Genomic DNA, 19,484 nt, shown 5'->3' with positions numbered 1-19,484 from the left:
GGGGAGACACTGAGTGCAGGAAATTCAGTTGAACAAACGCTTTCTGCTTTCGCATAATATGAGTCTGGGGTATCATTTTTTTGGTGATTCTTGGACCCTCACAATATCACCTTCCAGCACTATAAAAGTTAGTCACCAGGGAGAAGCTTTTTGGTCAGTACTAATTTGATTTCACCATGTCCTGTGGCTAAAGTGTGTGGTGTCTTTTTTTTTTTCTTTCTTCTTCTTCTTCTTCTTCTTTTTTTTCTTTTCTTTTCTTTTTTTTTTTTTTTCTCGGAGCTGGGGACCGAACCCAGGGTCTTGCACTTGCTAGGCAAGCGCTCTACCACTGAGCTAAATCCCCAACCCCATGTGTGGTGTCTTTAGCAACAAGGTTCTTACCTTCAAGTTCTGGTGGGCAACCAGAGCAATAGCGATAGCTTGCTTTATTTGGGGATGGGGGCAGGGAGGGGCGGTTCTAGGATATCCGATAGCAAACTTTTTATATGATTGCTTGAGATCAAATTCAGGTCCGAATGGTTGTTTGACAAGCATTTTACAGACTGGGTTATCTCCTCAGGCCTTCCTTGTATTAAAAAAAAAATGTGTGGTTTTGGGGTTGGGTAGGGTGGCTTACACCTTTAATCTTAGTACAAAGGCTTCTCTGTGGGTTCCAAGCCACCAGGTTTATACTGAGTTCCAGGCCAGCCAGGCCCACATAGTGAGATCCTGTCTCAGAAAACAAAGCGGTTACTAGCATATTTTAAGTTTGAAAAGGTTTATTTCTTTTATTTTATTTGTGTGAGTATAATGGCTCTTCCTGGTTGTCAACTTGACTACTTCTCGAATGAACTACAGTGCACAATGGGAAGGTTCCCCTCTGAGCCAGGTCTTGAGGCTGGGAGGTACAAGTTTCTGATGTAAATCTTGGCATGGAGATCTTGAGGTGTAGTGGCTACGAAACCCAGGAGACTAAGGCAAGGAGATTTCTGAGCTCAAGGTCAGCCTGGGGCAAAACAAGTCCCAGATCCAGGCATGGTGATACACACCTTTAACCTGGGCCACATCTTCTGCTGGAGACCTACATAAGGACATTGTAAGAAGGAAGATTTGCTCTTCTCCTGCTTGCCTTGTGGGACTGAGCGATTACTGGATCCTTGGACTCCCATTCACAGCTGATCATCATTGGAGAGGAGGTACAGACTGGAAGTCATGATAACAAATTCCCTTACTATATAGTCTACATCTAAGTTCTGTGACTCTAGGGAATCCTGGCCAGACAGTGAGTGTTTTGCCTGCCTGCATGCATGTGGACCATATACATGCCTGGTGCCTGCGGAGGTCAGAAGATGATGCATAAGGGCTAGGGGATAACCACTCAGTGGTAAAGCACATGCATTGAATGCATGAGGCCATGGTTTAACCCACAACATCAGAAACTACACTGCTAACAAGGGGAAATGAAATTGCTTATGTGGCCCACCCTTTACATTTGTTTGTGTGTATGTGTGTAGGTGTATTTGTGGCTTGGTGTGCATGTGGAGATCAGAAGACAGGACGACTTTGGGAAGGTTTTTTTTTTTCCTCCCATGAGTATTCAACTCCAGTCCATAGACTTGTTGGCGGGCACCCTTACCTGCTGAGCCATCTCACCTACTCTATTGCACAGCGCTGGTCATGTAGAGACCTGAATTCTGCCACTAACTCACCTCAAGTGTTCCAAATTGTCGACTTATTGTTTCTGTTCTACCTGTAAGAGGCACAGTTGTCTCTCCTGCCCTCACGACAGACAAAATAATAAAACAGATAATAAAAATAAAAACCTACAGAGAACTGATTTCAGAGCACAGATGTGCCACTCCAAAAGCTGGAGAGAAGATCTGGAGTAATGATCAGTGCTTGTGCTCTCTCTCTCTTTCTCCTCTGTGTGGGTGCCTCCGGGTTGGCACACATGTGTGCTCATGGGTGTGCAAGCTAGAGTTCAGCTTGAGCGCTGTCAATTCTCAGGACACTGTCCAGTTTGGTTTTCTGAGAGTGTCTCTCCCTAGTCTGGAATACACCCATTTGGCAGGTAGCCTGCTGGCCAGTAAGCCCCAAAGTTTTGCCTGTCTCTACCTCCAGGGTTAATTGGCTAGTGTGTCTGTGCACATGTGCATACATGTATGTATGTATGTATATATGTATGTGTGTGTCTGTGTGTGTGCATGTATGTATCTGTGTGTGTGTGCACGTGTGCATGTATGTCTGTGTGTGCATGTTTGTATGAGTGTGTCTCTCTGTGTGTGCACATGTGTATGTATGTATGTGTGTGTATGTATGTATGTGTATGTATATATGTATGTATGCATTTGTCTCTGTGTGTGTGACTCTGCAGGAGCTCAACTGACACTTCATATTCTTCCCAATCACACTGCATTTATTGAGGTAGGACTCTTGAGCCCAAGAATTCTGTCTAGCTAGCTAGCCACCTTGCCAGAGGTACTGTCTCTGCCTCCTGAGAGCTGGGATTCCAGGCAGCTAGTACTACAATTTCCCAGAGATTACAGGGATCCCGGAGATCTGAACTGTCATCTTCACATCTGGGCAGCAAATACTTTATCTACTGAGTCATCTCCCCAGCCTGTGCTTGGCTTTTTTAGTGCATTCTGGGGATTGAGCTGGGGTCTTCCAGGTTGGCAGCAAGGAACTTTACTTGTCTTTTCTGCTTTCGCTTCCCCTGATACTGCTTGAGTCTTGGAGGTGTTTTATTTAGAGCTGAGCTCACATAGTCCCAGCCGGTTTGACCAGTTATGGGTCTTTGTATTAACCAACATCACATACTCTGAAACAAATTTATAACTTTTACTTCCTTTTGAGATAGGTTCTCTCTATGTAGTCTGGGCTGGCCTGGAACTCACTCTGTAGACTAGGCTGGTCTTGAACTCACGGATATCCTTCTGCTTTTGCCTCTTGAGCTTAACAGTGTATGTTTGTTTAACTTGAGAGGAATAAATCATAAAAGTAGGGAGGAAAAAAGTTGAAGTAACTATTTTCCAGTACCTTTGGGTACAGTCTTGATGCTCACCCACATGCACTAAGTCTTCTAGGATCTTAGATACAGGAGGCTGGCGGGATCAACCACGAGAGGGGAGGGGCCTGGAAGAGGGGCGGGGCTTATGCCTCCAATATGGCGGCCTCAGGACTCTCTGGCAAACCCCCGCCCGCACTCGGTAGCCGGAAGTCGTCTTGCCTTCGCCTCTAGGAAGCGGAAGTGTAGGGGCAGCTGGCAACTGGGTTATTGCTTTGAGAAACCGGCTTGTGAGGAGCGGCGGGAAAGGCGCGTGTCGGCTTCTCACTGGCGCAGCCTCCCCGGCAATCGCCGCTGCCCCGCCCTGCTCAGACGTCGTTGCAGGCACTGGAGTGGACGAAGCGCGGCCCGGGCATGTGCAGCCGGGGGGATGCGAACGCTGCGGGTGCCGCGGCTGCGCGGCGGGTGACAGGTACCTCGGGTGGCGAGGGGAGGCCTCGGGAACTGGAGAGGGGCCAGCGCGGGAGGCGAGCGTGAGTCCGAGTCACCTTGGGCTTCCTCTTGTACTCTGACTCGGTTTCCCCTCCAGTGTTCTCTCTGCGAGCGCCTCAAGCTGTCTGTCCTCAGCGGTCTTCTGTTCTTTGCCGGGGGCGGCGGGCTCACTCCAGCAGTCCTGACCCCCGTTTGAAGTGTAGGAAGAGGAAGCGCCCCCAGGACTTTAGACCAAATCTGACCCTAAGTAGGTTGAGAACCAGTATTTTGCATGACTCTGGAGAACGAGTTGGTGTTTTTATAGGTTTCTGTTTTCAGGTGATGCATCTGTGGGTGATAAGATCTCTTGGCGTGAAATTGGACGGTTCACTTCACTTTTGCTTGTGATCTGCATGCATCTCCAATACGTTATGGACGAGAGCTCTTCTTGTTGCTGGGCTGAAATCTCTCTTGTTCTGACTTTGTTGCCAGGTTTGAGATGGAGAGGCATGTTTTGTTTGTTCCGAGACCTGGGATTTTACCCTAGCCGTGCCTTGGAAACATCTGTGCACTTGCAAGCCTATTGTAGTATTATGAAGTTCCTTATTTTCTACGAATACCTTGTACACTGGCTAACACACGCAGACATAACCATATCTGTTTGCTTCCCCTATCCTTTTGGAGATAGGGTCTCAGAGTCCCAGGCCAGCCTTGGGATAGAGACTTGCGGCCATCTCCCTGCTTGGAGACATTTTAAAGAGCTAGTTAACACTACAAAACTGGAGCAGATTGTAGCTTTTCCACTTGACTTGCTTTGATAAACTTAGCCGAAACTTTCTTAAATGAAAATTTTTTGTTTTGTTTACTTAGTTTCTGTTCTGTGTGTGCAGGACAACTTAGTGGAGTTAGTTTTGTCCATCCACCATGTGTGGGTTTCAGGGATCAAACTCAGGTCACCAGGCTTGCAGGACAAGAGCCTTTACCCACAGAGTTCTTGCTAGAACTTTCTTCTTTGCTTTCTTGAGGGGGGATATAAAGAGACAGATTTGTCTGTCTGTCTATCTATCTATCTATCTATCTATCTTATCTTATCTAAAGAGAGAGGGAGGAAGGAAGGGAGAGAGGGAGAGAGAGAATGGATATGTCATGTAGAGATCAGAGGACCACTTTAGGAGAGGGTTCTCCCCTTCCACTGTGGAGGTCTGGCGATTGAACTCAAGTTATCGGCATTGTACCAAGTGCCTTTATCCATTGAGCCATCTCCCCGACCCAAACTTTATTAAAGATTAATAAAATTAATAAAAATTGTTTTATTAATAATTAAACAATACTTTGTATAGCAGCAGGGTATCTTAGTGCACATTTAACCAGAGGGCAATAGGTGGAGCTCTAGAGAAACCTCAGTTAGAGGTCTCTGCTGCCGTCCAATCAATCCTTCAGGTTCAGATGAATAGTAACTCCTTGGAGTTGAAGTCAAATGTATGATTCACAGAGAAGAGCTATTAGGAACCGAATGTGTCAAGTTTAGCTAATTCCTTCTCACTTGGATGTTTCCTGTTATTTTTATTTGCTACACACACACACACACACACACACACACACACACACACACACACACACACACACATACACCTTGAAACTCAGTTTGTAGACTTTTTGTAGTTTTTTTTTTTAAAAAGATTTATTTATTATATATAAATACATTGTTGCTGTCTTTAGACACACCAGAAGAGGGCATCAGATCCCATTACAGATGTTTGTGAACCACCATGTGGTTGCTGGGATTCGAACTCAGGACCTCTGGAAGAGCAGTCGGTGCTCTCAACCGCTGAGCCATCTCTCCAGCCCTTAAGAGTTATTTGACTCTTCTTTAGTTTAAAAATGACGAAGCAGCTGGGTCTGTGGTGGTGCCCTCCTGTAACCCCGGCACTTGGGAGGGAGATAGAGGTATAGGATTTGGAGTTCAAGGTTGTGTCCAGCTACATAGGAAGGTGGAGGGCAGCACAGGTCATTACAAGAGCCTGCTTTGAAAGAGGAAGAAGGAGTTTGGTGATAACTGAAGAATCGTGGTGCCTGCTTTGCTTTCCAGAAAGCGAAAGCATCCACAACACCTACCTGTTACTTACAGTTTTTAATATTTCATTGTGGATCATCCAGTGAGCCTTAGTTTAAATGCTCTAGGCGCTCATGGACTGTTGCTAATGGACTGGGGCCTAGAACTCATTAGAGTGCTTGCTGGTTGCCCAGCGTGCTGGCCGGCTTTGCTCTTTCAGGTGCCGTCGCTCAGAATCTTTATCTTCCTAAGCAGCACAAAAGGATCACTAGGGTCAGAATGCTAGTGGAACTTACATAATGAAAGAGAGCATTCTCAAACAGACAAGCGCTTCAGTGAGGGTTTTCCCAGTTCCTCTGGACAAGTTTTCCTTCCAGTATCACTTACGGGCTGGAGTACGGAGTCAGGTTTGCAAAGCCGCTCTTTACTGTGTACCTCTCATCTTGTCCCCATCTGCAGTGGTGCTGACATAGGAAGGGTGTATACTTCCTCTGTAAAATACTGCAAGGAGGGCAGGAGAGATGGTGGTTCAGCCGTTGAGAAAGAGCATTTATTGTTCTGTGAGGGGACACCCAGATTCTGTCTTCTGCACCCACAACAGACAGTTTACAAGCCCTGGAACTCTAGTTCCAAGAGATCCAATGCTCTCCAGCCTATTTGGGTACCTGCACACACATGGCATATATAAATCCACTTAGCCTCTTGTACAAGACATGCTAGTAGAAATAACCAATCTTTAAACTATTGTAAGAGTGCCTCTCAGTAAGCTTCTCACCCATATCTTCCTTATAGTCGTAACCTTTATGCTTTTCCCTGTGTGTTTGGGAGGTGCATTTGTGGGTGTATGGAGGCCTGAGGTCATTGCTGAGTCTTCCTCATGGGGCTGGAGAGATGGCCCAGTGGTTAAGAGCACTGGCTGCTCTGCCAGAAGATCCGTCCTTGATTCTTAGCACCTGCATGTCAGCTCATAACTGTCCATAACTGTCCATAGCTCAGTTTTGGGGGACCTGACACCCTATTCTGGCCTCCACAGGTTTCAGGTACAAATGGGGTACACATACCTACAGCCAGGTAAAAACCAATACACACAAAACATAAAAGTAAATCTTTAAAATAAAAATATTCTTAGAAATTTATCTATTGATCTATTAAAACGTCTTTTTTACTCTCTACTTTATTAAATTACTTTTAACGTGATGTTTTTTACCATGTAGACCAGGCTGTCTTTGAACTCATAGAGTTCTGTCTGCCTTTGACTTCTGAGTGTAAAACAAGGATGACTGTTTTTCAGGTTTGGTTTCTGACATTAAGTGACCAAGTCTGGAGGAAAGTCAAAGTAACCACTGTATTCCTTTGGGATAGGAGAGGCCCTAAGACTGAAGTCTGCTCAGATGCTTCTGGCTTGGGTATTTTATAGGTCCTCTGGGTCCTCTTCTTTCTCCTATTGGTCTTCTTAAGATACCTACCCCAAAGCCTTCCTGCTCTTTCCCTTTGAAAAGTCTCCTAGAAACCAGAAGCCACATGTCAGTGGCTTCCCTCTGTTTCTTCCCCCTGCCCATGTGCATTACTGTAACACCCCTTCAAGGGCTGCTGTGCACTAGCGGTGTGGTCCTGGCCTTTGCAAATCATATGAATCTTGGCCTCATACTCCTCTGTCGTTTTCTTAACCCCTTCATGAGTGAACTGGTGTCTATTGCACTGTTAGTGCCTGCTGTGTTCCAGGCTTCATCCTAGGCCTGAAGCCCAGGACAGACAAAACTCCCTGTGCTCGAGGAGCTCATCGTTAGCCCCAGAAGTCAGCCTAAGTATGAACCTGTCAGGTGGTTGGGAGGATTGCCCCAGTGCCAGTTTTAGGCCTACTCCCTTCAGATTGACATAGTTCCTTCCAAAGACATACCCAAACAAACAAACAAACAAACAACCAAAACTTCCATTTGGGGAGGGGTTTGCTTCAGGGACTCTCTTCCATAGCCCCAGCTGTTCTGGAAGTCACTTTATAGAGTAGGCTGGTCTCAGATCCACCTGTCTCTGCCTCCCTAGTGCTGGGTCCAAAGGCACGCACCACACCTGATGCAGAAAAACCCGGACCTGCCTTTGTTCTTGAGAGAGAATGTGGTTTGCTCAGTGTGAGTCTGCAGAGACTACATCACCACTTCCCCTGAAACAGATAGGAAATGGATAGCACGGTACTGTAGACTACTAACTCTGTAAGGCACAGCGGTGTGCTCTTAACATCCCAGGACTTAGAAGCCGGAAGCTCCCCAGTTCCAAGCAGCCAGGGTTACTGAGTAAGATCTTAAAAACATACAAACCCACTAATGGGACAGAACAAGGTTCTAAACTCTGCCAGGTAGTTTCCAGCATCTGGAAGGGAAACCTCTCTGGGCTTCCCTTGTCTTCTTCTCAAATGGGGAGTGGTACTTCCTTCTCTGGCAGCACATCTGTAGACTGACTGCTGTGTGCCAAGTGTCATGCTGTGTAACGAGGTAGACATGTTGGTCCTGTGCTCACTGGGTAGAGAGACCAGGTAACAGGGCGCACGTGAGGGACTTGGACATTTACACCCACGTCACAGCTCCTACCTGTCCCCGTACGGAGTCCTTCCTCACCCCAAGTGCTTAGCTTTCCTTGTTCTCTGTCTGCTCTTACACTATACCCACACATGCATTTGTTCACAGATATACTCTAGCTCTGCTAGGCTTTGCTAACTTTGTCAATGCAGGGTTTGGTTTTTTTTTTTCTGTCTGATTCTGTGACCTTGGTTAATATTATACATTTTAGTCTACCTATTTTCCTGAAAATTTTGATGTTTTTCTTTAGAACTGAATAGGATTTGTGTGTGTGTGTGTGTGTGTGTGTGTGTGTGTGTGTGTAGGAATTTTGTTTAACATGTATTGATGGACAACTAGGTTGATTCTAATTCTTTGCTATATTGACTATAGCAGCAGTAAGCATGGAGGCACACATCTCTAGGCCAGGGTGTGGGGTTTTCTGGATGTCTACCTAGGAGTGAAGTAGCTAGGTCAGGTTGCTCTGTTTTTAATTTACTGGGAAATCTCCAGTGTGATCTACACAATGGCTGTATTTGTGTCCTCACCAACAGGGAATAGGAATTCCTCTCCCCACATCTCTCCAGCATTCATTGTCAATTTGGCTGTTGACAGTCATCCTGACTGGGGTGGGGCGTTATCTTAAACGAGTTTTGATTTACTTGGTGGGTAGTGATATTGAACACTTTTAGAAATACCTGTTGGCCATTTGCATTTCTTCCTTGGAAAGCTGCCTACTCATCTTATTTGCCCATTTGGTGATTGACAGTTTTATTTCCTTGCTACTGAATTTCAGTAGTTCTTTGTAAATTGTAGATATTCTTCCCTTGCCTGAAGCATAGCTGAGACTGTCTCCCATTTTGTGAGCTGGTTGCCCTGTTGGTTGTTTCTGTTGCTGTACAGAAAGTCTTTAGTGTTGTCTCTTCCAATACTTGGGGTTAGTTTCTGCACTACTGGTATTCTATTAAAAAAGCTCTTGCCTATCCCAGTATCGAGCAGTATCTCGTTTTCTTCTAGAAGTTTTTATTTATTTTTATTTCATTTATTTATTTATTTCATGTTTTTATTTATTTATTTATTTCACGTTTTTATTTATTAGTGCACACCATAAGAGGGCATCAAATCCCATTACAGATGGTCATGAGCCACCATGTGGTTGCTGGGAATTGAACTCAGGACCTCTGGAAGAGCAGTTGGTGCTCTTAACCACTGAGCCATTTCTCCAGCCCTAAAGTTTCAGGTTTTAAAGTTTCAGGTTTTAAATTAAGGTCCTTAACTCATTTCGAATATTTTTTGTACAAGATGAAAGGTAATCAGCTGTTGTCTTCTGCAGGTAGAAACTGAGTGTTCCAGCGCTATTTGTTGAGTAAATGCTCTTTTCTCTTTTCCCCAGTGTGTCTTTGGCTCTTTGCTAACTTTGTCATTTAGTGTCAGGGCGTCTGTCCACTGATCTGCCTGTCTGCCAGTGCTGCAGGACCAGCCTCTCTTTATCCCTTTAGCTCTGGGCTGTAATTCGAGGTTGAGCTTGTCAGACCTGTAGCCATGTGTGCTCTTTCCTCTTTTCTTGAAAAATATTTTTTCCTGTAGTATATTCTGCTTATTATTTTCTTCTCCCTCAACTCCTCCCAGAATCTCCCTACCTTCCTACCCACCCAACTTCATGTCCTTTTTTTTCTCTCTTTTAAAAAACAAACAAAACTCCCAAAACAAGCACACACCAACACTCAAAACCTAAAAATGAAAGAAAACGGAAACCAAATTATACAAGTAAAAGACCAACAAGAAAAAAAAAAAATTTAGGGGTTGGGGATTTAGCTAAGTTCGGTCCCAGCTCAAAAAAAAAAAAAAAAAAGACCAACAAGACAGAAATGACCCAAATAAAGCAATTCGAAACAAGCAAGCAAACAAACAACCAAAATCTACAGAAGCACAGTTGAGTCTGTATTGTGTTGGCCATTACTGCTAGGTGTGGAGCCTGCCCTGGGGAGTTTAATATCCCCAGTTGGGCTCTATTTTTCCTTTGCAAGTGGGTGTCAGGTGCAGGTGGCTTTTTGGTTAGGGATGGGAGCCTGTGTCCACTTCCCCCTCTTGGTGCTGAACCTGTGCAGGCCCTGTGTGTGCTGCTCTTGTCTCTGTGAGTTCATACAGGCATCGGTCCTGTTGTGTCTGGGGATACTTTCCTCAGTGCCATCCTTCATCTCTGGCCCTTACAATCTCTGCCAAGCTCCCTGACCTGAGGAGAGGATTTGATGAAGATGTTGCATTTAGGACTGAGTGCTTCATGAACACTGGAAGTGTTCAGTGTTTGTTTGTTTGTAGAGGTGGCTGGGCTTGAACCTAACACTCTTCTAAAAGAAGTACTTTGTATTTTTATACTTTATTTTGTTTCAATTATGTTTCAGTCTTTTTGTACACTGTATAAAGTAGGCTTTTTAAAAAAGATTTGTTTGTTTACTATATAAGTACATTGTAGCTGTCTTCAGACACACCAGAAGAGGGCATCAGATCTCAGATAGTTGTGAGCCACTATGTGGTTGCTGGGAATTGAACTCAGGACCTCTGGAAGAGGTATAGCTCTGTGGCAGCGGTGGGAGTGTCTGATTTAGGAAATTCTGTTGGCAGTTTACTATCGTCAGGTCATGCAAAAACTGCTGTGGTCTGGATGCTGCAGATGGGAGGCTCTGTGCCGCTTCCCAAGGAACTTGGATTCCCTCCTTTGTAGATGGGAGCCGATGGCATGAGAAACTCCTGAACTCTTGGCGGATTGCAGCTCCAGTCTTTGAGTTGTTACTTTTGAAACGCACTACATTGTTTCCTAGAGCTAAGGAAACTAAGCTGTGAACTGGGTGGCTTCTCACAGCAGATTTCACTCTCTTTCAGTTTTTAGGCTACATGTCCTCAGTTGAGGTGTGGCAGTGCCATATTTCCCCGAAACAACGAGGGAGAACTTTTGCTGACCTCTTTCAGTCTCTAGTAGCCCCAGAGCCCCAGATACTCCTTGACTTGTGGTATAGTTCAGTGTTTGCTTCCCTGCTCACAGGCACTCTGGGTCTGTTCACATTTCTCCCTCACTTAACACTAGTGATACTGGATTACTGTCCTGATGACCAAAATGTTATTGCCTTGTAAACACTCTGTTTCCAAGTCAGTTCCCGTTCTGAGGTGGCAGGGTTATGGCTCTACCACACCCCGCCCCCACTGGAGAATGTGAATCAGCTTCCAGTACTACTAGTCATTTACACTGTCTGTCTTAGTGTTGTTTACCCTCGGAGTTGCATGTGGCCTGCTGTGTGACCAACATCACCCTTTAGGAAGGGAAGTGGTACCCTTGTAGGAAAGGCTGTAGCCAACTAGCCAGCTTTAACTCTCACTTTCTGACTTTCCCCGCTGCAGGCCATCCTGGTGTGAAGTGCTCTTGGTCTCAGAAGTATTTGTTTTTGTTCCTTCACCGTTATCTTGTGCTATCTTATTAACATTTTGTGCTTCCTTGTGGAATTTGAACAATACCTTCTTTTCCTTTTCCCTCTGTAGGGCTCTGTTACAACATGGGACTCCTGATTGCACTGGCCTTACTGTGCCTGTTTTCCTTAGCAGAAGCCAATTCAAAAGCCATTACCACCTCTCTCACCACTAAGTGGTTTTCTGCTCCACTGCTGCTGGAAGCCAGGTAAGGAGGTATTATTCTCTTCTTCTGATGGGATACTCTAGACCTAGGGTCTGCAGTAAATGGATGCTCTGTTCATTTGCTTGTGCTAACCACCCTAGCAGTGCCCCTGTACCCTGTACATGGAGGATGTCTGTGTACATGGATGCGACTGTCAGCTGCACAGGCAGGTTTCAGGACACTGCACATAAGACCCTAGGATAGGAGAATGGGGGTGGGGGAGGAAGGAGCTGAAGAACCCACCAGGTCTTCGCCTTTAAGGATGCTCCTGTTCTACTTTGTAATCTCCCAAATCTGGACACTTTTAAGTTTAGAGGTTTTATTACTTTTTTTTTTTTTTTAACTTTTGTAGTTATGTCATATCTTACTAGTTTATATCAGCATATATACACATTTAAAGTTTTTTTTGTACCACATAGTATTCCCTTGTATAACTATGTTGGTCCTTGATACTACATAAACCAATAAGGTGATGATCACATGCCTGTAATCCCAGCACTTGAAAGGTTGAGGCAGGAGGATCAGGAGTTCAGGGCCATCAGAGAGTTCAAAATCAGCCTGTGATACACAAGACAATGTTTAAAAAAGTCATCTTCAAGCTGGGAGTGGTGACGCATCTGACGCAGCAGCTAAGATGGAAGGTAAGTGATGCAGACACTGTCTGAGGACATCGTCATCACACAGCAGCACAGCAGTGAGAAGGCGGGAGTGTAACCGGTGGAATGCTTGCCTGCCTGCCAGGCGTGAGCCTGTGCTCAGTCCTCAGTGCTGCCCTGCCCCCTCCCCCAAAGATAGAAGTAGCCAGGGTGATGGGATACACCTCCATCCAGCACATGGAGTGGCTAAGGTAGGGGAATTGTGTGTTTGAGGCCAGACTGGACCTCATTGTGATCCTCTGTCACAAACAAACAACAGGCTGTAGATTATTATATAAAATAATTAAATCTTAAATTAGTAAAATAAAAAAGTATTAAGTGATTTTTTTTTAAGTGATTTTAAAAAAAAAAAAAAAATTCTTGGGTTTTTGTTTGCTTTTTAAAGACCAGGGTCTCGGGTTGGGGATTTAGCTCAAGCGGTGCAGAGCACTTGCCTAGCAAGCGCAAGGCCCTGGGTTGGTCCCCAGCTCCGAAAAAAAAAAAAAAAAAAAAAAAAAAAAAAAGACCAGGGTCTCGTGTATGGCAGACTTGCCTCAGATTTACTATGTAGGCAAGGATGACATTGAACTCCTGGTTGCCATGTCTCCATCCATCTGTTCAGTGTTGGCATTGTAACCACGTGCTGTCTATCATGCCTGGTTTATGCAATATTGGGGATAATGAACCTAGGATATCAGCCATCCTGGGCAAGCACTCTTAACATTGAACTGCATCTCCAACCCCTAGAAGTATCTTATGATACATCCCTACCCATGGAGTTGAGAAACCATGTCTGAAACTCAGCTCTAATTCATTCCTCAGTTTTTCCCCGGTTTCTTTGATCACCACTGAGTATGTAGGCTATGACGTTTGCTTTACCAGCTTCTTTATTACAGCATCTCCCCATTTCGGGGCATCTCTGGCCATCTTCCATTCCGAGCTGTTACTTTCAGGCCCCTTCTCCAGAAGGTGTTGGCAAACAGGTGGTCAAGACGATGGCCTTGTAGGCATTGTAGGAGCTTCGTGTATTGAGATCATCGCAGTTACCTCTAGGGCTCACCGAGGCCACCATTCTTCCCTCCTGTCTCTAATGATGAATTTCGACACTGTCTCTGTGGATAGGATGTACCAGGGCATGTGACTGTTACAGATCTTGTTTTCCTTCTGTTAGCCCTCAGAGACCAAAACCATTCCTTTGTATATTTTTAGACTATGCCTGATGATTATGAAGGGATTTTTAGCCCTGCAATTGCCCATGAAATGATATAAACATCTAATTGAATGTTTTGAGCAGTTATAGTTACTATTAGAAATGTGTAAATAAGTATTATTATTAAAATTGAGAGCAGCAGTCATTAATTGTCAGATATTATAATGGCCAAAGGATATAGAGTACTAATGAGTTATAAATCAAATCTACTTGAATTTATATTGATTACTAGTCTAAGAAAATAAAATGAAATTACCACCACATTACAGATTCTGCAGGAAAGTCAGGTTGCTTGTAGGAATGAATACATCTCTCTCTCTCACTCCCTTGCCACTCTGTGTGAGAGACAGTTTTGCTATCTAGAGACAGGGCTTACCTCAAACTTGTGATCCTCCTGCCTCTGTCTCCTAATAACAATCTTTGGGATTGTAGGCATGAGCAAGCCCAGCTAGTTCCCTTTTTAGTTTTTCTGTGGATGAAGACTTTAGCGAGTTTAGAGCTTGTGTATTCAGAGTGTGGTTGCAGTCAGGGGTGCTGGCTGTAATCAGGGTGGGTAGCTGCGAGGACTTGCATCTGAGTAAGGGAGCTGAGTGCACAGACCGCTGCGGGTGCCTGCCTTACTCTTCCAGCCCTGCGGGGGACTCACCCGAGCGCCACAGTAGCCATGGAAACACTGGTTTGGTTTTCTTCTTAGCTTTCTGTAGATGAAGAACTTTGTGTTATGATGTTTTAAAGGTGTTTGTCAGTAAAGAAACGGCATGTGTTCTGTGCACATCACTCAAGTTCTCCATGATTAGGCTTTCCTAGGTGCTTCCGTAGGTTGCTGGGGCCCTAAGGTGCACAGCACCAGAGAGCAGCATCCTCTTCTTCCCCAACTGAAATGCTTTATAGCAAATCCACAGGTACTTTCACTCACTGCCGTAGGGATACAAAGCTAAAAAGCAGAACAGAGAAAAAAGCAGACTTAATAGTACTACACAAAAGTTACCATTATTTCTAATAACCTTCTATTATCCTCTTCTGGATTATTTCAGTGGATTTAGTAGTATTAGTAAGACTATTGCAATCTTAGGCCTTTGAAGTTGGATAGAAAATGTGTTTTAAGATGCTTGTTTGTGATTGTGCGGGAAGTATTTAGCCCGAGCGAATGCTTGTTTCGTTACCACTGTTGCATATTGCCTATCGTGACTGACTTCTTAGGACCTATTTTCTTAGAGTATGAACTATGCTAAGACCAGTCTGTTTATATCAGTCATTAGGCAGCCTAGAAAAACAAGTCTCGTGGAGGCATGGAATAGCGTTACTAGTAATGGGAAATTCTTGAAGCCCATTTCTAGAGAAGCTGTGCATCACCAGGAGTTGTTTCACTTTCCCATGTTTCTGTGGTCAGCTGTGGAGTAGAGTGAGAGTTGCACATCCCAGCATTGTCAAGAAATGGGTGTGTCTTTCTGTGGCTAGGGAAGCTGAGATCTAGGTCGTAGTTTGTCAAGACAGTGAGAGGTCACCACCACACGGGGACTGGGCTTCAGGTGGCAATCACCAGTTACATGAGTCATTCATTCAAGCACACAGTGCATTTATTTCAGCAAAATACTGACTCTTGAATGAAAGGAAATTCAGAAAGACCATTAAGATAATACTGTAATGCTAAAAAAGAGAAGTTCTTAGATTTGATTTTGTTAGATGTGTACTAATTTTAAGTTAAAATTCAGTGATCTTGAAAATTTGTTTTTTTTTTTTATAGATGTTAAAAGTTTAACACATGTTGTTGTAAAATTATAAAAAATGCTGTCTTTTATCCCGCACTTAGGTCCAGCACCTTGGTGCCCCAAGATATCTGGTAGACATCTTCATCTCAGTCAGCAGAGCCTCTCACCCGCATTGCTCCATCCCATATCACACTGCTGATGGCTCCTCTCTGAGCCTGGCAGCAATCTCTCTGCCAATCCAGTTCCCAAGACAGGTTGCCAGAAACACACATCCCAATTCCGTGGCAGCCTAGTGTCTCCAGCCACCACACACTCTCTTGAACTTAAATCGCCACATGAAAGAACACACAACACAATAACTTCTGATCCAGTTGATAAGATTGCCCACCTAGACATACAAAGCCCTGTCCACATCCATCCCTAAGAACATTCATAACAACCTGTAAATGTGCAGAGAGGAATCTTAACATTGGGCTCCCTGTTCTCTCAGCTGCCCTGCTCTGGTTCCAGTCTTCTCTCTTCTCTAAAACTTTTCTCCCGCCCATCCTTCCTTCTCATCCAATGACAGGCCTCGTTCTATCTTGTATCTGCCTTCACCTGCGTAATGACATCATCCTACAAACACTGCCTTCATCCTTCAAGAAATCGTTCTGAGATTCATGTTTGGTGTGGGAGAACCTCTAGCTAACACATTTGGTCTTTGTAAGATCTGAGAAAGGATGTGAGCAGAACTACACTAGAATGACTAGTTTCTATAATTCTGCTGTTATGGCGGATGGGTTCTGCTAATGGGTTTCATAAGTCATGTGTACATTAGGGCTTCCCTATTATTGTAGCATTTTTACTGTTCCAGGTTTCTCAAGAAATAGCTAGAGTGAACACATTATATGTTGCTACTAATAGCTAAGGAAATAACGAAGCTTACTTTCTGTTAAGAAAATTCCCATTGTGCATAAAGATGTATAATTGTGTGTGTGTGTGTGTGTGTGTGTGTGTGTGTGTGTGTGTGTGTGTGTGTGTGTAAAAGCCAGACTACAGACAATTGGGATTGTAAATCCCCTTTTATTCTCTCTAGCAATATAGTTTGTGTTGAAAGATTTTATCATCTCATTGCTGACATCTCCCACTTTTTCCCCAGTGAGTTCCTAGCAGAAGACAGTCAAGAGAAATTTTGGAGTTTTGTAGAAGCCAGTCAAAACATTGGATCATCAGATCAACACGGTAAAATTGAAGCGAATACTTGTGACTTTGTGGTCTGGGGAAATGTTAGAAGAAAATGGTCTTCTCTGTATAATACAAGTACATGGCAGTTAATGGAAAACATGAATGACTAGAGTTGTCATGGTAGGAAGATTGATCTTAGCCTAGTGCATGGGAGACCTGTGCTCTGCCGCTGAGCTATTCCCAAACCCCCACTAGTTTAGACCAACACATTTCTTATTTTCCTTTTGAAGAGATGAGGTCTTGCTTTGTGAGCTGGCTGATTACACAGTCCTACTGCTTCAGCCTCGGATAACTGGGGCTATTGGCAGACACCATTGTGTGTAGCCACAGATCATTTTGTGTGTGCACACAGTTTATAATTGTGCCTGCAAATAGTTCCTTTCTTCCCCTTGCTTTTGCTCTGTTGTTGCTCTTTAATGTGCTTTGGGACTACTTAACAGAAATACATTTTAATGTAGATCATTTGGTATTAAGTTTATCTGTCTGATTGATTCTTCCTTTTGGTATGAACTAATTGCACAACTGGTCTATTTGTGTTAAGTGTGTTATCATTAAGTTAATGCCACCAAGCATGTTCTTCGATATGCCTGCCAGCCACTGAATATTGAAGTGTCAAGATGTCAGATTAAGATGTGTCTTGTATAGTTCAGTTTTAGTTTATGGTGTGCTTTCTTGAGTCTAACACAAAAGATGTAGTATAGATCACAGATATTGCTAACCAAAGATGCTAATAGAGGAGACAGTCATGTGCTACTAAGGGTGTCCTGCTCAGGGTGGGCCCTGTCCGTATATGAGAGTGGGGCCACAGGATGCCACAGAATGCCACCCAGTGAGCTCTAGTTGTCGTGATTTGGGTAAGTGTACCTTACTGATTTTCATAGTGACAGAGTCACCTGATAGTGTATTGCTCTGAACATATTTTCCCTTAGTGACATATGAATGTCATTAAAATGTGGAACACCACATGGACAAGTGTCACTTCTTACTGGATCAGAGATGGTTGGAAACTGACTACTGTTACGTTAAATGTCATGGGTGACTTTTTCATTTTTGCTAAAATAGCATTTTAATGGCCACCTGAATTTTGTGATCAGGCATTTGTAAGTTTTAGTCATGTAGTCATATAACTTAGAGTGAACAAGAATTGTAACAGATTATTTCACAGAGTTGGAAACACAGCTCTGTGGTTAAGAGTGCACATGGTTTTCAAGTGAGTTGAATTCCCAGCCCTTACTTCCAGCAGCTTGCTGCCTCCTGTAACTCCAGCTCCAAGGGGATTTGATGCCTCTGGTTCTGAGGGCAGTCATGGGCATGTACCAACACACAGACAAACACATAACTAAAAACAATAAAGTAAATCTTAAAAACATATTTTACTTTTATGATTTCATGTAATAAATTTATCAATATGGATCTTTAAATAAAACCTCAAGTCTTAACATTTAAAATGAAATTTCACTATAAATGACATATTTTGGATAATGTTACAGGGATATGACTTCATAAAAGCATCATTCATTATTCATAGCTCTACCATCCAAAGGTTGTCATTCACTTCTGTGAATATTTTGAGGTATTTCTGTTTTTTTTCCCCCATGTAAGATGCTAATGTGATATGGAACCTTTTGTATTCTGATTTTTAAAATGTGAATTCTGGGGCTAGGGAGATAGCTCAGTGGCTAAAGCACTTATGGTGTGAGCAGGAGGCCCAGCGTTCAGATCCCAGAGCCCTGTCAGAGCCAGGCAGACATGGCAGCCGCCTGTCATCTCACCACTCAGGATCACTGGATCAAACTGGCTGGTAGATTTACCTGCTACTGGCAAGTTCTGGCGTCATGGAGAGAACATGTCAGTGGAGAGAGATTGGGAAAGATGCTTGGTATAAATTTGGGCCACATACACACATGTAGGCGTGTTCATGTCTCTTTGAAACAAGTGTGCTCTCACACATGCATGTGTGTACACACTCCCATGCCAACTCAATATTTTTCCAACTGAAGATTTTTATTATTAATAACTCGTGTAACTCATACTGCAGTCAAGGCTATATAAAAACTGAGGTGTCTGTTTCTTGTATTTCTTGCTTGTGTTTGAAAGCCATTTAAAACATTTTTATTTTTGTTTTATTTCTTTTTTTGCACTACACTTATACGCAAATGTGTACACACACATGTATCTTTATGTCACAGTCTTGGCAAAAATAACCACTTGCTATGTAACAAGCTTTGTACTTCTGCTTTTCATTTGTTGGAGGATTTATTCATATTAGCACACGATGTCTTTTTCTTCTAAGCAGCTTTGCCTAGCTTTTTTGTTTAAATGCCCACCATTAAATTTTATGACACTATTGATATCTTGTAAGTCTTGTTGTGATCCTTCCTGTTTTCAGAGCACAAAGATAGAGGTTGTCTCCTCTGTCTAAGGCATCCAGAGTCAGTCATAGGCACTGTGATAAATGACGGGGGACATGTTCTGGGAGCCAGGCAGTGATGTAGTGGGCCTGTGGAGGCAGAGTAGAGCAGAAGTCTACTTTCCTGAGTGAGCGATTTCACAGCTGAGCTCGTCACAGGACTCGGTCATCTTGCGCGTAGGGAAACAGCAGTTTAGGTGGGCAGCCCAGCTCAGAGCCAGGAGAGAAGGGTCTGTCTGTGTTATGGGCCTCAGGGAATTCTCGTCACTTGACTGAAGTTCATGGTGGTGTACTGATGGAACACTGGAAACGGTTCGTCACCTGCACCTTCACAGTGCTGGCTTGTGCTTTATGATCTGTCCATCTGTCCTCCCTGCTGCTCCATAGTCATGGATGACTTCTGGTTGCTATGCTTCTTTGACAGATACCGACCGTTCCTATTATGATGCCATATTGGAAGCTGCGTTTCGGTTCCTGTCACCTCTGCAGCAGAATTTGTTGAAGTTTTGTCTCTCTCTCCGTTCCTACTCAGCCTCAATTCAAGCCTTCCAGCAGGTAAGAAGACATTGTATG

General features: G+C 43.9%; 1 protein-coding gene across 1 annotated transcript in view; it reads left to right on the top strand.

Annotated features, from left to right (window-relative positions):
- The first annotated feature begins 3,238 nt into the window (after positions 1-3,238).
- The window catches only part of Uggt1 (UDP-glucose glycoprotein glucosyltransferase 1), a 110,425-nt gene continuing 94,179 nt past the window's right edge, over positions 3,239-19,484 (top strand). The window contains exons 1-4 of the mRNA XM_032900915.1: positions 3,239-3,458; positions 11,591-11,726; positions 16,416-16,498; positions 19,336-19,466. Of these exons, the coding sequence (XP_032756806.1) occupies positions 3,401-3,458; positions 11,591-11,726; positions 16,416-16,498; positions 19,336-19,466 (408 nt within the window). The 5' untranslated portion in view covers positions 3,239-3,400. The remainder of the gene's footprint in view (positions 3,459-11,590; positions 11,727-16,415; positions 16,499-19,335; positions 19,467-19,484) is intronic.

The sequence above is a fragment of the Rattus rattus genome, chromosome 4 (assembly GCF_011064425.1).
Source record: "Rattus rattus isolate New Zealand chromosome 4, Rrattus_CSIRO_v1, whole genome shotgun sequence".
Lineage (NCBI taxonomy): Eukaryota > Metazoa > Chordata > Mammalia > Rodentia > Muridae > Rattus > Rattus rattus.
Note: the sequence above shows the minus strand (reverse complement) of the source record. Positions and strands in the feature narration are given on the sequence as shown.